Source organism: Rhea pennata, chromosome 1, assembly GCF_028389875.1.
Source record: "Rhea pennata isolate bPtePen1 chromosome 1, bPtePen1.pri, whole genome shotgun sequence".
In the NCBI taxonomy this organism is placed as follows: domain Eukaryota; kingdom Metazoa; phylum Chordata; class Aves; order Rheiformes; family Rheidae; genus Rhea; species Rhea pennata.
In genome coordinates, this window is record NC_084663.1 from 27,318,723 (window position 1) to 27,331,054 (window position 12,332).

At 39.3% G+C, this 12,332-nt stretch overlaps 1 protein-coding gene across 3 annotated transcripts in view; it reads right to left on the reverse strand.

Annotated features, from left to right (window-relative positions):
* Positions 1 to 12,332, reverse strand: part of ST7 (suppression of tumorigenicity 7) — a 158,541-nt gene that overhangs the window by 56,123 nt on the left and 90,086 nt on the right. For 2 of the 3 annotated variants that reach the window (XM_062566894.1, XM_062566884.1), the window contains exons 3-6: positions 7,368 to 7,527; positions 1,783 to 1,837; positions 1,295 to 1,410; positions 87 to 162 (exon numbers count right to left, since the gene is read on the reverse strand). In XM_062566894.1, coding sequence (XP_062422878.1) covers positions 87 to 162; positions 1,295 to 1,410; positions 1,783 to 1,837; positions 7,368 to 7,527 — 407 coding nt within the window. The remainder of the gene's footprint in view (positions 1 to 86; positions 163 to 1,294; positions 1,411 to 1,782; positions 1,838 to 7,367; positions 7,528 to 12,332) is intronic. The other variant, XM_062566902.1, reaches the window with a different exon arrangement.

The window sequence follows — 12,332 nt, forward strand, 5'->3', positions numbered from 1 at the left end:
TTATTGTAGTAAACTCCCTGCCTTAACTGATCATCAAATGGATTTTTAAAAGACAGAAAATAAATGTTAATGTTGTTGTCACTCACTCGTTCAATTCCAAAGCTTCATGTGCTGCAGAAATACGGGCTTGTGGGTTTCTCTCTCTCCAGGCTTTTTGCATTACTGTTCAATAAACAAAGCAGAACAGGGGCATATCAGTCATTATAGCATTAACAAGGGGGATCTCCTGCATTATAATAACAAGAATTTTATTCCTTTTTAGTCTGACTCACTACCAAACATTTCAGAAAGCTTAGTGATCATTCAAAAGATATATAACCAACACGAGCTTCTGTTCCAAACACTTAGACTTATACTTTCAATTAACTAAACATTTTTTCCCTCAGGTAAGTTTGTCTGAGAGTTAGATTATGCCAGCTGCACTGTTGCATACAGAGAAGGAAGAGAGGACAAGCAGCATTTTCCTCTCGGTGAGGCAGGATCCACAGGGCACAAAAGAATATCAAGAAAGTTGGAATCTTATTCTAGTTCTGACCATGGTGCTGCTCATGTAAGTGCTAAATGGAAATAACATCCATGCTAATCAGGTATCTCAGAATTATCCCACTGAATTCATAAAGGAGGATTCATTTTTCTCCTGCATCAGAAGTATACTCTCCTTTGTAATTACGCCCTCAGAATAGAGCGCCCAAATGTCAGATCTGTATTTTCCTGAGACAAAGATTTGTCTCTTCAGAGACAAATTCAGATGATAAAAATCATGGTTGTACATTTTAGCACAATTAAAGTCATTGTTTAATAAAAGCTTAATACAACTAAAGCTGCTTATATCAAATTCAGTTCTAAATGCATTGTTTCTATTTTTTGCAGAACTTCCAAATTCAGTAGGAACAAAACATAGGACTTAGTTTTACTAAGTTTCAGTGTAGACTGAATGGTACTTTTAGAACCTAACTACATACTACACACTGCAGCAGAAGGCAAATTGCTGTATATGTCTGAAGCCACTGCGAGAAATAGAAGGAAAATACAAGTCTTCACATTGTAAGTGGTACCTGCAATGACTTTAGCAAAGAAGTAGAACAAAATATAGTGACACAAATTACGTAACTTACGGTTACTTGTACAGATCTAGAATGTCATTCATCCAACAGCAACAGCTTTCCAAGTACAATCAAACTTTTGCCATTATTAATCTACCTGAGAGAACTGATGTGTGACTGCCTTTTTATACTGCCAGTTCAAAACTACCATTAACCTATTAGCAAAATTGGTTGTTCACATGGTCTCTTACTAGCATCTGCAGGCCGCATATGATCTGTGTCACATGTAAAGAATGTCTGATGGTCCTGTGCTGAAAGATTCATATCATAGTAGGTCAAAGGTTCTCTCCCTGTTACCCACGTATACCTGCAAACACACCAACAAAGAGACATTCTGATTAAATGAGCTCACATTCAGCAGTATACATACAATTCATTCAGTTGCCTGCTACAATTGATTTGAACAGAACTACTACATTAACGTGCTAGATGCACTGAAAACACTTGTATTTTCCTATTTTTCTAATACCACCAAAAACTGCAGAAATAATGAGTGCATGAGAATGAATTTAAATTCCTTCTTTTTCAGAAACATCTTCTATATGACAGAAAAATCTGTTACAAGTGCATATATCAATCATTTTGTTCTTTTTCAATCTCAGAGTTTGATTAATGAATAAGTACAATTAAGATCCTTAAGCTAGTACTACATCTAAAATTATAACACTATAGCACTTACCGATTATACTCAGCTCCTCGGAATAGGTTTAAGGGATTTCGCCAGACTTTGCATTCTGTCATAAACAAAAACAGAAACACACAGTAAAGAGTCTCTTCCAAATTACAATGTTACTTGATATTTGTCAGAAGTATCAGTTATCTTCTAATGAGCCTTAGCAATTTGATTTTTACTTTTCGTATGTGCAAATGGAAAAACTAAGTGCATAGAGATGCAGGTGGTAACCTGATCTGACTTTCCACATTCCTTTTCAAATAATAGTTTCATTATAAATTAATTTTAATAAATTACAGCATTCCAGATAAATAACCTCTAACAAAGCTCCAAATGCTAGACTGAACAGATAAAAATGATTAGTGTCAGGACTCACATCTACCATAATTCAGAATTGAAGAGGGATCATATTGGGGTTACCGCACTGAAAAACTAAGCAATTAACTTGGTCCCTAAGGTCTTGTTATTTCTATAGGAAAACTTCACTGTCTAGTTGATATCGCAAGTCACTGAGAATCTTAGGTACAATTGCAAATTTTAATTCCTCTTTAGCTTTAGAAACAAAAACCCATGGCAACATCTGCTGACCTTACTTGAGTTACAGCCACTGTAGGATTGACAAGGGAGTCTAAGGTTGATTGCCAGAGAAAAGTTCATTGCAAAGGTTTGGGAACACTAAAAGCATTTCATAGAGTTCTCTTCTCTTAGAGGAAAAAGAAATGTAAATGCCTCACATCACAGGCAGGAAGAGATAATAAAATCCACAACAAATTCATTTAGAATAGTACTCAAAAAATCATGAGATCAATTTTTATAGCTTTTCATAAGCAGAGATCTTAATTATTCTGGCTTTTCTAATTTAGCTCTTACTCTAACATCAGTATAGTTCTCTTGCTTTCAGCAAAGACACAATTTACTCCAGTGAAGGTGAGACTAGAATCAAACTCAATACTTGCAACAAGGACTAAAATGCCATTGTGGGACAGCATGCCATTATGCCATTTTTCCACAAATCAGTTACTGGATGACACCTCACTGGTGCTCTTCTGAAGTCCATCACTAGTACTGGCCCTCCAGCACTTCGCTAATTGTTTTCCACCACCAAATGTCAAGCAGTAAATTTTTTCCTATGAAATTATGTGACACCATTTCTAGAGAGATCGCTTCAGCATGTTTCTTGCAAGATAATGAGTCAACAGGTATCTACCCTACCTCACGTAACATGTGGGAAGTTAATGCTTGTTCCCTTTAGGTCTGTTCCATTACAATATGAGACAGACACAAAAAATGGCAAGTCAAGCCTTTCTCTTTTTTCATGGACCTCTCTCCCATCTCTGAGTGTGAAGCTGAAGTGGTAAGAAGAGAAAGCATCTTACATAAATTATTTGTAATAACGTAATGACATCTGCAGCTGCACAAAGATAAAAGGGCATAGTTAGTGGCCCTTCAGAATGGAGCCCACATTAGATAACATATGCACGAGATAGTGGTAAGAAAGAGGTAAGATGACTAGAAAGAGTAAAAGAATTTATTATACGGCTGCATCCTTTAACTAACCACTTCAGCAAGTAGCTAATATCAGAAAGCTCAATTAGCTTACCTAGAAGTGTTTGATCAACATTCAGCCATTCTGTTGCATGGTCAGAGGGTATGGCTGCTTGACAAGCTTTAATCTGGTCATTTATATAGAATACGATTTTCAATTTGTAGTAAGTATTAAATAAGTATCAAATTTCTCTGTTTCAGAGGAACAATTCAGTGGCTTGGCTTATGATACTTGCAATAAACAAGATTAGACAGGTAAAAAGAATTTGAAAGGATTTGATCACAGTGATACCACTCTTTCTGTTCGATTTATTTAAATGTTAGTGGTTGTGCTTGATCGAAGCACGGTATTTAATTACCATCGTGGGGTTGGGGGAGCTGAGGAACAAAAAGGGGAAGAGTAGAAGCTGTTATTACCATCTACTGTCCTGGAGGCAGTTTGGTGTCTGTCTGTCTGGCTACTTAAACATGAGGTGCTCTTTTGTGGTATCTGCTGATACCACATCTGAATACAAAAATCATTCTTCCAACCCTTCTGAAGACAAAGGTAGCTACTGCAAAAGTCTACAAAAGTCAAATATCAACATAGGAAAACAGGGTGAACCAAGTAAAAAATGCCATCTTTGCCTGTTTGGATAGTGACAGAAATATCCCATGGTGATGTATGATAAACTGGAAACGTTGCCTTTCTGTTGCATTGCAAACTAATCATATTGTATAACTAATGTCTTTATTTTGTATAAGCAAGTAGGATTTATTAAATATTTATCTTTCTGCTGCTTATTCAATGCTCAAGTTTTACACACTCATTTCTTTCTGAAAGTATGATTTATAGGCTACCTGCACAGACACACTGCACAAAGACATTGCTAGAGGAATTTATAGAATCAAGTGCCTATGAATTGAAAGACAAAAATATCCTTAACTATTTCTTTGTATCAGAAATATCAAGATGCTTGAGTCAATCTCATCAGTCAAAATACTGTGCCTTCCACTTTAAATTGAGGGGAGTTATTTCAGAGTTGCTGAAGTGTGACTGACCGCACTGATGAACACACACAGGTGTTCCCAAGTCATCCCATGCTTTCTGCCAGTCCACCCAAACATAATCTCCTGGACCATGCAATGCTGCTATTCATGGACTTTCCTCTCCTCAGATGGGAATGGCAACTACTGAATTTGCTGTGCTACGTGGAGGCTTCCCAAAATATAAATACCCTGTACAGAACAACATTTTTGGAAGCCACCTACATAATTTAACTTGTGAATTTAAAACTAATTTTTCTTTGTTTATTTTCATAAACATGGAAGAGCCAAAGTAAAATTTGCCAGGACAGAAATTACAGATGTAGGTATCTCAGTTGTTAAAACAATAATGCTTTTTCCTTGACTGAATTTGTTCTGTTTCATACACTTTTCCTCATTTGTTAATGCTGTTGTGTTTGAAATGCCTACAGAGAACATAAATTTAATGAAATCCTAATGCTATAATGAAAGCTAACCATTTAATGAAATCCTAGAGGAAGATCCTTACAGAAAGCTAAACTAATTTCCAATACTAAGATTATGACCTGGACATAAATCTAAGGTTGAAACTGTTAAACTCCGTTTTACAGATCAGGAAGATAGAGAGAATCTTGCCCTGACTTTCCTCAAACAGTGAATATCTACAGCTCAAGCCAGAAGCAACAGTAGTTCAGCATCCTTATCAATCACAGCTTAAGTTTTCAATTCATTCCACCCAGGTAGCTCTGAGTCACCCAGGCAAGGACATAAGTTCCCCTGGGATCCTTGTTCGGGCAGCGCTCAAGAGGCCGATTCATCTTACACGGGCTGACTTGTTTTTTGCTGCCTGCTTCTCAGAGGAACGCCCTGGCAGCCAGGCTCGCAACTACAGTGCCTCAGCAAAATCTCCAAATTTGAAACATGAACTAAGTGACTTCCAGAGATGGAACACCTGTGGCAGAGCGGCAACAGCACACCAGTTGTTTCAATGCAAAACTGACACTTCCCTGCTCCATCACTTTAAGAGCCAGTTTCTTCTGATTCAGTATCATCTTTATCATCAGAGCAAATAAACCTATATTCACTACAATAATATATAAAGGTATAATAGAAAAAATCACAACTCATACATATATACTGCTCAGGTAAGGCTCTCACAACACTTCCTCAACCTTACATTTATTCAGAAAAAATGCACTATAAAAGAGGCCTCAAAGTCAACTTTCTAAAATGTGATTTATTCAGAAACAGACACCATCAACCTGATTTGCAGACTCATATCCTGCACTGAAATTCATAGGAGCTGTGAACATCTGGAACCTCACAAAAATCAAGCCTCAAATGCCTGAAATCTGGCACCCTAAAATGGAGGACTCATTCTTTTTGAAAAAACCGGACTGCATTACAACTTGCCCAAAGTCACAAATCAAATCAGAAGCTGAGTCAGAAATGGAATAAGCCCCTAAGCTATTGAAAATCACTGTGCTTCCACTCACTAAAGTGAAATCCAAATGTTGTTTACATATTATTTCCATTACCCTAAGACTCAAGCAATGTAAAAGCTGATGGGCATTTTCAACATCTTTTTCTGATTATTTTCTTAACACTGCTTTAACTATGCTGCAAGGCTCTATAAAAAGAATGAAAATAAAAATATTGCCTGCCTTTAGAAAAGATATTACAGAAAGTACATGCAATTTAGCTGAAGTTCCAGAACAAGGAGGGCAAATGTACATTTGCCTTATGGTAACAGAGCCTGAGCAATAAGCATTGCATGAGTTTGGAAAAGATATAATTAGCCTGAGCAATTAATGAAGCAGTCTTGTCTTTTATTTGACAGCAAAACAAATTTAAAGAAAGCCTTGTATGGTCTCGTGGCTCAGGATGAAATGATATTTATACCATCTGCCTTTGGCAGGGATTGAACACTAATTTCGACAAGCTACAGAACTCCAGAGAAGCCAAGCTAATCTGTAGCAGCCAACGCTTCGACAACAGTGGCAAAGAGTAGCACTCAGAGCATTTGGCCACTGACTTTAACTGGGCCAAAATGTCCATAAACGTCTACCCAATGCATTAGTACCTGCTATCTGCAGGTGCAAACACTTGGAAGGGTGAGTATGGTATCTATGGGTGGGGTACACTCGTAGATGTTTCTGGACTACAGGCAATCTCTTAACTTTCCACAATTCCTCTATGTGGCTATTCAGGTTTAGCCATAATCTAGCTCTCAGGCATCACAGGATCACCTTGATCCTGTTAACATGTAGGCATACATCTAATTTTACAGTTCATGAACAGTCTTGCTGCTTTCAATTTACTGCAAGTTCATGGCCTTAAGCAGTAACAGGTCAGGTTATTTTCCTCATTAGACAAATAATGGCTTTCACTTTCCTCCATACTAAGTGATCCAAAACACCTGAACTTCAAAAAGCAAAGCTTTAGCTTTATACAACATAAATTGCACAGCTATGTTTTCCACACCATTTCCCATGTATTTTTTCATCCAGTTTTTTAAAGAAATTTGTACATAATGCCTGTCTTCACTGTGTTTTTCTTAGGGGGAGGCTTCTAGCTTTGTAAGAAAGAAAAGCCACCACGTCTGTGTCCAACCAAGGTCTGTGCAGTGGCAATCACATCTGCTTCCCATGCTGAAGGTCCTGGGTTCAAGCCCCAGTGGAACCAGCACCAGGAAATCTTTGGGAGGTTGGACTAGGTGATCTCCAGAGGTCCCTTCCAACCTTACTGATTCTGTGATTTCTGTGACCGCTGCAGCTTTGCAAGGCAAGCCGCGAAGGCCGAGACGACGCGTGCCCTCAAACGGCTGCGACGACTGCGGGAGCAGGGAAGCTCCCAGGCGGGGAAGCCTTCGGGCGCCCGGAGGATGGGGTTCACCCGGAGACGAGGCGAACGCCCGGCTGAGCCCGGGGCCCGCGGCTGGGACACCTCACAGGACCCCGGGGGAGGGGGGGGGTGCGGGACGGGACGGGAGGGGACGGGGAGGGGCGGGCGGCGGCGCTCCCGGCGGCGGCGGCCCCCACCTGAGACGCTCTGGCGGCTGGAGTCGGCGTCCCCGTTGGCGGCGCTGGCGGCGTTGGGCGCGCTGTTGTCCACCCCGCCCAGCAGAGGGCGCAGGTGGCTCACCGAGACCTGCTCGATGAAGGACGTGCCGTACTTGCGGAAGTACCACCACTCGAAGATCTGCAACACACACACACACACGCACGGGCGCGCACAACGGCTTAGCTTGCCTTCCCAGGAATGCTTCCGAACGATTTTACCAGATAAATTAAAAAAACCCAAAAAGTTAAAAATACAAAACGAAACGCAGGAAGTGGGATCCTACTGATTGAATTTCTTTTTCCGCAACAGAGTTGTGGGTTCTGCCCCTCCTCGATTCAAGTTGATTCAAATTAATTTTATTTTCAAGCTTTTGGTTTGGCTAGGAAATCAGAAGAATGATTATTTACATAGTTCTACTTCAATAATCATTCCAAAGCCTAAAAGATCCCCTTACAATTGTAATTATATACCTAAATATGTACTTACGGTATTTTCCTGGAGAAACTCTATTCTTAAGAATATGCATATTATAGGAAACTACATAAAACCTGAAGAGTATTTCATACAAATAGGGAAAATATTTTGACTGTAATAATTATAAATGCACACATATTTGTAATATCCTAAAGGATTTAGCAGTTGCTTTCAGATCATCAGCCAAACATCAATGTACCAATAGAAGCAAATATAAGACAATTTTGTTTTTTTTACTTTGCAAAACACAGCAGTACCTTGTAGTATTGATTATACTAGAAATTCTGAATGAATGAACTTTGCTCTTTCTGCTATCCTCAGTGTTTCCATGTTTATGGTAGTGCTGAAACCTTTTACAAAATCTCTACAAAACAGGTTATTCTTACTACAACTGTCCAATATCAGCAAGTGGATTTATTGAAACTCGAACGAATTAAATTCACAGGATCTACACAGTCTGAGAGCTATAGCTTAAGTTCTGCTTGGCTGGCAAAGAACCAGATTATGGAGGGTCTCTTAGGAGTCTAAGTTCTGCACAGAGGTTCAGATTCAGCTCCACACTTTCCCTCCCATGGTCACCTGAATCACCAAGAACAGTCTCCATATTTTTCCTTTTTGAAGCTCTCTTGAGGTCCTAAAAGAATTGAACTGACTTCCATCTCCATAAGATTGTCTGTAGCCAAGGGACACTTTTTTATTTTAAACCTTTCCATAAAGGGAAAAAATTGAAGATAAACCCTTTAGTATAGTAAGAAAATGTTCCTCTCCAAAGGATATACTAATGCATTCTGCATTAGGGCATCCTTTAATTACAGCCATGTTATTAAAAAATCTTGAGCATTCAAATGGAGGAAGCTGACATTAGCCGCACTGGAGTGGAGTGGGAGTTCAGCTGGTGGCCATTTTGAAGACACATGTTCACATGTTTGCATTGCATGGCAGCCCTAGAGATCACTTGGTCCCCAAAACAATCTAATGGCTATTTTACGAGGTATCAACAAGGAAGAATAAAGCAGTCTACTGGGAGAAGACAGGAGGACTATGTGAACACATAAAGATTAGCAGAACTTGGGAAGATAAACAGATGATCACAAAGAAGTCAAAATATAAATACATCCAGATCGTTGTGAACTCTACATTCCAGGCAAAGTACCGAAAACCCACACAGTATTTATACTTCCTACTTACGTAGGTACCACAATGCTTTTGTCACTGCTTTTGTTACTTCTGCATGTACTTGCAGTAGCACCCAACTGGAAATCACAGGAGCAAGGGACAAAAGTATCACCATGTATCTGCTCTGTACTGATATACTTCCCCAGGCATCCCTCCTGCCTGTACTTCTCCAAATGCTGGAGATGACAGATAGGGAGCTGATGTGGATACATCTTTGGTTTTAGCTGTGCTCATGCACTTACATACACAACACACACTAAAGGGTTTAGAATTTAAATTTTATGATCTAACAGAGCATCATAACTGAAGTAGGCAACATATGGCCAACTATGAGAGAGAGGCTGTGCCATCAGGTACAGCATGTATTTTTGTTTTATCCTTGGCTTCAAACTTTGAAGCTTGAACAGACCGAGGAGAACTCAAGCCACAGCTGTGCCTATCTAAGGCCTCAGAGGGAGCTGTTGTTAGAAATCAAGGGCTATAGTTTTGTATTGTGACAAGGAACACTCACTAAAATAACCTGGTATGGTAATTCTGCAAGATAAAAGGGTCAGATTCTCAGGTACAACATAACAACACAGCGCACAGCTGGCTTCTCTGAGAGGCTGACATGCAGAAAGTGACAGCCTAGCAAAAAACTAGCATTTGCATAGTTCATGCAGCAAGTTATCCCTACTCTATCCTACTGCTGTGACACACTGAAATACAGCTGCCAGTCTAGTCTCTCAAAACTCTTGAAAGCTACTGACTATATCTAACTGGCTTTGCATTTTAGGAGGAAGCAAAAAGACTTTTCAAGATGTTTGAATACTTGAATTTGCATTATTTCAACCATAATCAGCTTTTAGATAAAAAAGAAAAAGTGTATAAAACCCAAAGTGAGAGAGCGAGCAAGTGCAAGAGCATGTTTGAGCTCATTTGCCCTGCACAAATGTATACAAATTAGAAAATGTCACAGTAAATTTCAATGAAACTGAGGCTACAAGCAGAAGGAAGGTGTATTTTGTCATTACTACAGTTTTGCTGAGGAATGGAAACGTGTTAAAATGTGTGACCCAGTTGTAATTCTGTCTCCACAGACTTCCAAAAATATTAACTGTAAAAATGGGATTAAAGCTCCTAAATCAATTTACACAATTTTGAAAAATATTTGCAGTGTTGAGTGAATCCAGTGCTAGGAAACATCAAACAGATATCAATGCACACTGTCTCGTAAAAAAAATGTGATAAATCACCATCATAGTAAGTCTTTGGTTGGCGTGATTTGTTCAGGGTGTCTAAGAAGATTATTTGTAATCTGGTATTGTAGTTAAATTGTCTTCAGAGAATTTTTTCACTTTTCTAAGATGGTGTAATTTCTATAAATCAAATCTGATGTCTAGCTGTACCAGCCAGTTTGAGCACAATGTGAAGTCAACATGCTTTTGATAGTTCAACAGATGAGAGATCATCTGGCAGAATAATTACTAACCATAGTGATTAACGGCCCGTAGAAAGAGATCTGGATCAGAGATTAAATTAAGGAGAAAGGTCATTTCTGCACCCCTTTTAAGAACAAAGGCAACATCATTTCTCTCGGGGAGCTCATCATCGCAGATGTTTCCCTATTCAGAAGGGTGGCAAAGGCCTTTCCTAGGTTCTCTCTAGTTGATGCCTGTACTTTCAGATCAGAACAGCGCCAAACTCTCAAGGGGTCTTTGAAAACTTTATTTTCACAAAGGCCAAGTCAAAACTCTGGTCAGAATATTTCCAGTTTTAAGTATTTAGAAATCCAGATGTGGAATTTTTATTTTTAATCTAGCACAAACAATGCTTAACAGTTTAATTTTGGAAAAACTCTTAATCATGATTTCTAGAAATACATGGCTATGAAAAACAACTTGTAGGTGGCAAACATATTTAAGTTAAATAAAAGCTGATTAATCACACATAACCCCCCTTAATGCACTGCAGATATTTGCTTTAGTCTTTTTTTTCGCTTTTTTTCTTTGTGGTTTCTCTATACAGGTACTTCTCTTCCTTCCCCTGTGAAATGAAAAAAATTACAGTCCTTCTCTTTCTTATCTTTGCTCTCACGTATGGACAATCCTGGATCATTTTATTTCTCTGGGTAGCAACAAATCTATTCTGCATCATTTGGATTATCTGATCTTCCTGCCTGTTTTTTCAGAAGAGATGTTCCACCATAAATGAATCAATTCACAGGAGATGGTTTTGCTGCTTGTTCTCACTGGACCAAATAGTGATGTCTATCAGTGACTGAGTTACGCTTTCCAGTTTATCATATCTGAGGCAGACATCCTCTCTTGCAGGGAACCCTCTCTGTAGTCCTCTCCTATTGCAACAGAAAGAGTCTTCAACACAAATAGTAAAGAATCTTGTTTACAGGCAACTTCCACAGCTTTCATTCAACTTTATAATTAGGCTTCCAACCCTCAGAAGAGTGACAGTTGGAATACTATTCCAATATGAGGGCTGGGAACAACCAACTCAATGGATTTAAAATGAAACTCATTTCCTTGAGGAACAACAGAACAATAGCAGAACTAGATTCAGTGATTACTCCTAATAAGTAAATAAAACTGAACCACAGCCCAGGTGTGACTGCTCAGTCATCTGTGCTGTTTATTTGTCAGCATGCTGCCTAGCCTGTTTGGCCTGTGCCAACGACAGTGACAATGACATGGTCTGTTTCCAGTAGGCAATATGGGAAAGATCATCCTATTCGGCAGGATAAGGGTGTTCTTCCATACAGATGCAAGGTCTGCCATGCCACTTGCCCTCAGCACTAGAGGAAGCCACTGGTCTGTTTTATTTAGCAGTAGGGGATAGACAGTGACTCAGAGAGAACCTCCAGTCCTGCTCGGTTTTGCTCTAGGAAAGACTTGTCTCTGACCATTCTTTCAGTGTCTTTAATGACATCCTTCCAAGTTAAAGGCTATGCAGCCCCATTCCTTTTGGATGAAATAGATGAATTTGGCACCCTCTTAGACTCTGTTTTTCTGGTTATGAAAGCCCCCACTTGCCCTATCTCAGGAAGTCAAGAGTAAGAAGGTACAATGCCAAGTCTGAAAATGACCAGCATGTTCAAAATAGCTATCTGCTTACACATCTAACTCTGGAAATAAAGAAATGGGGAAAGAAAATAAACTTTTGCCTGGAGAAAGTGCAGTATTTCTCTCAACACTGGGTAGGCCCCAGTTTCCTATGCTACCTGTCTCTTGTCTGTGCACCAGGTTACAGCCTGCTTTCCTGCAGACCCTTCCTCTCTCCTTTGCTCCCTGGCAAATGCT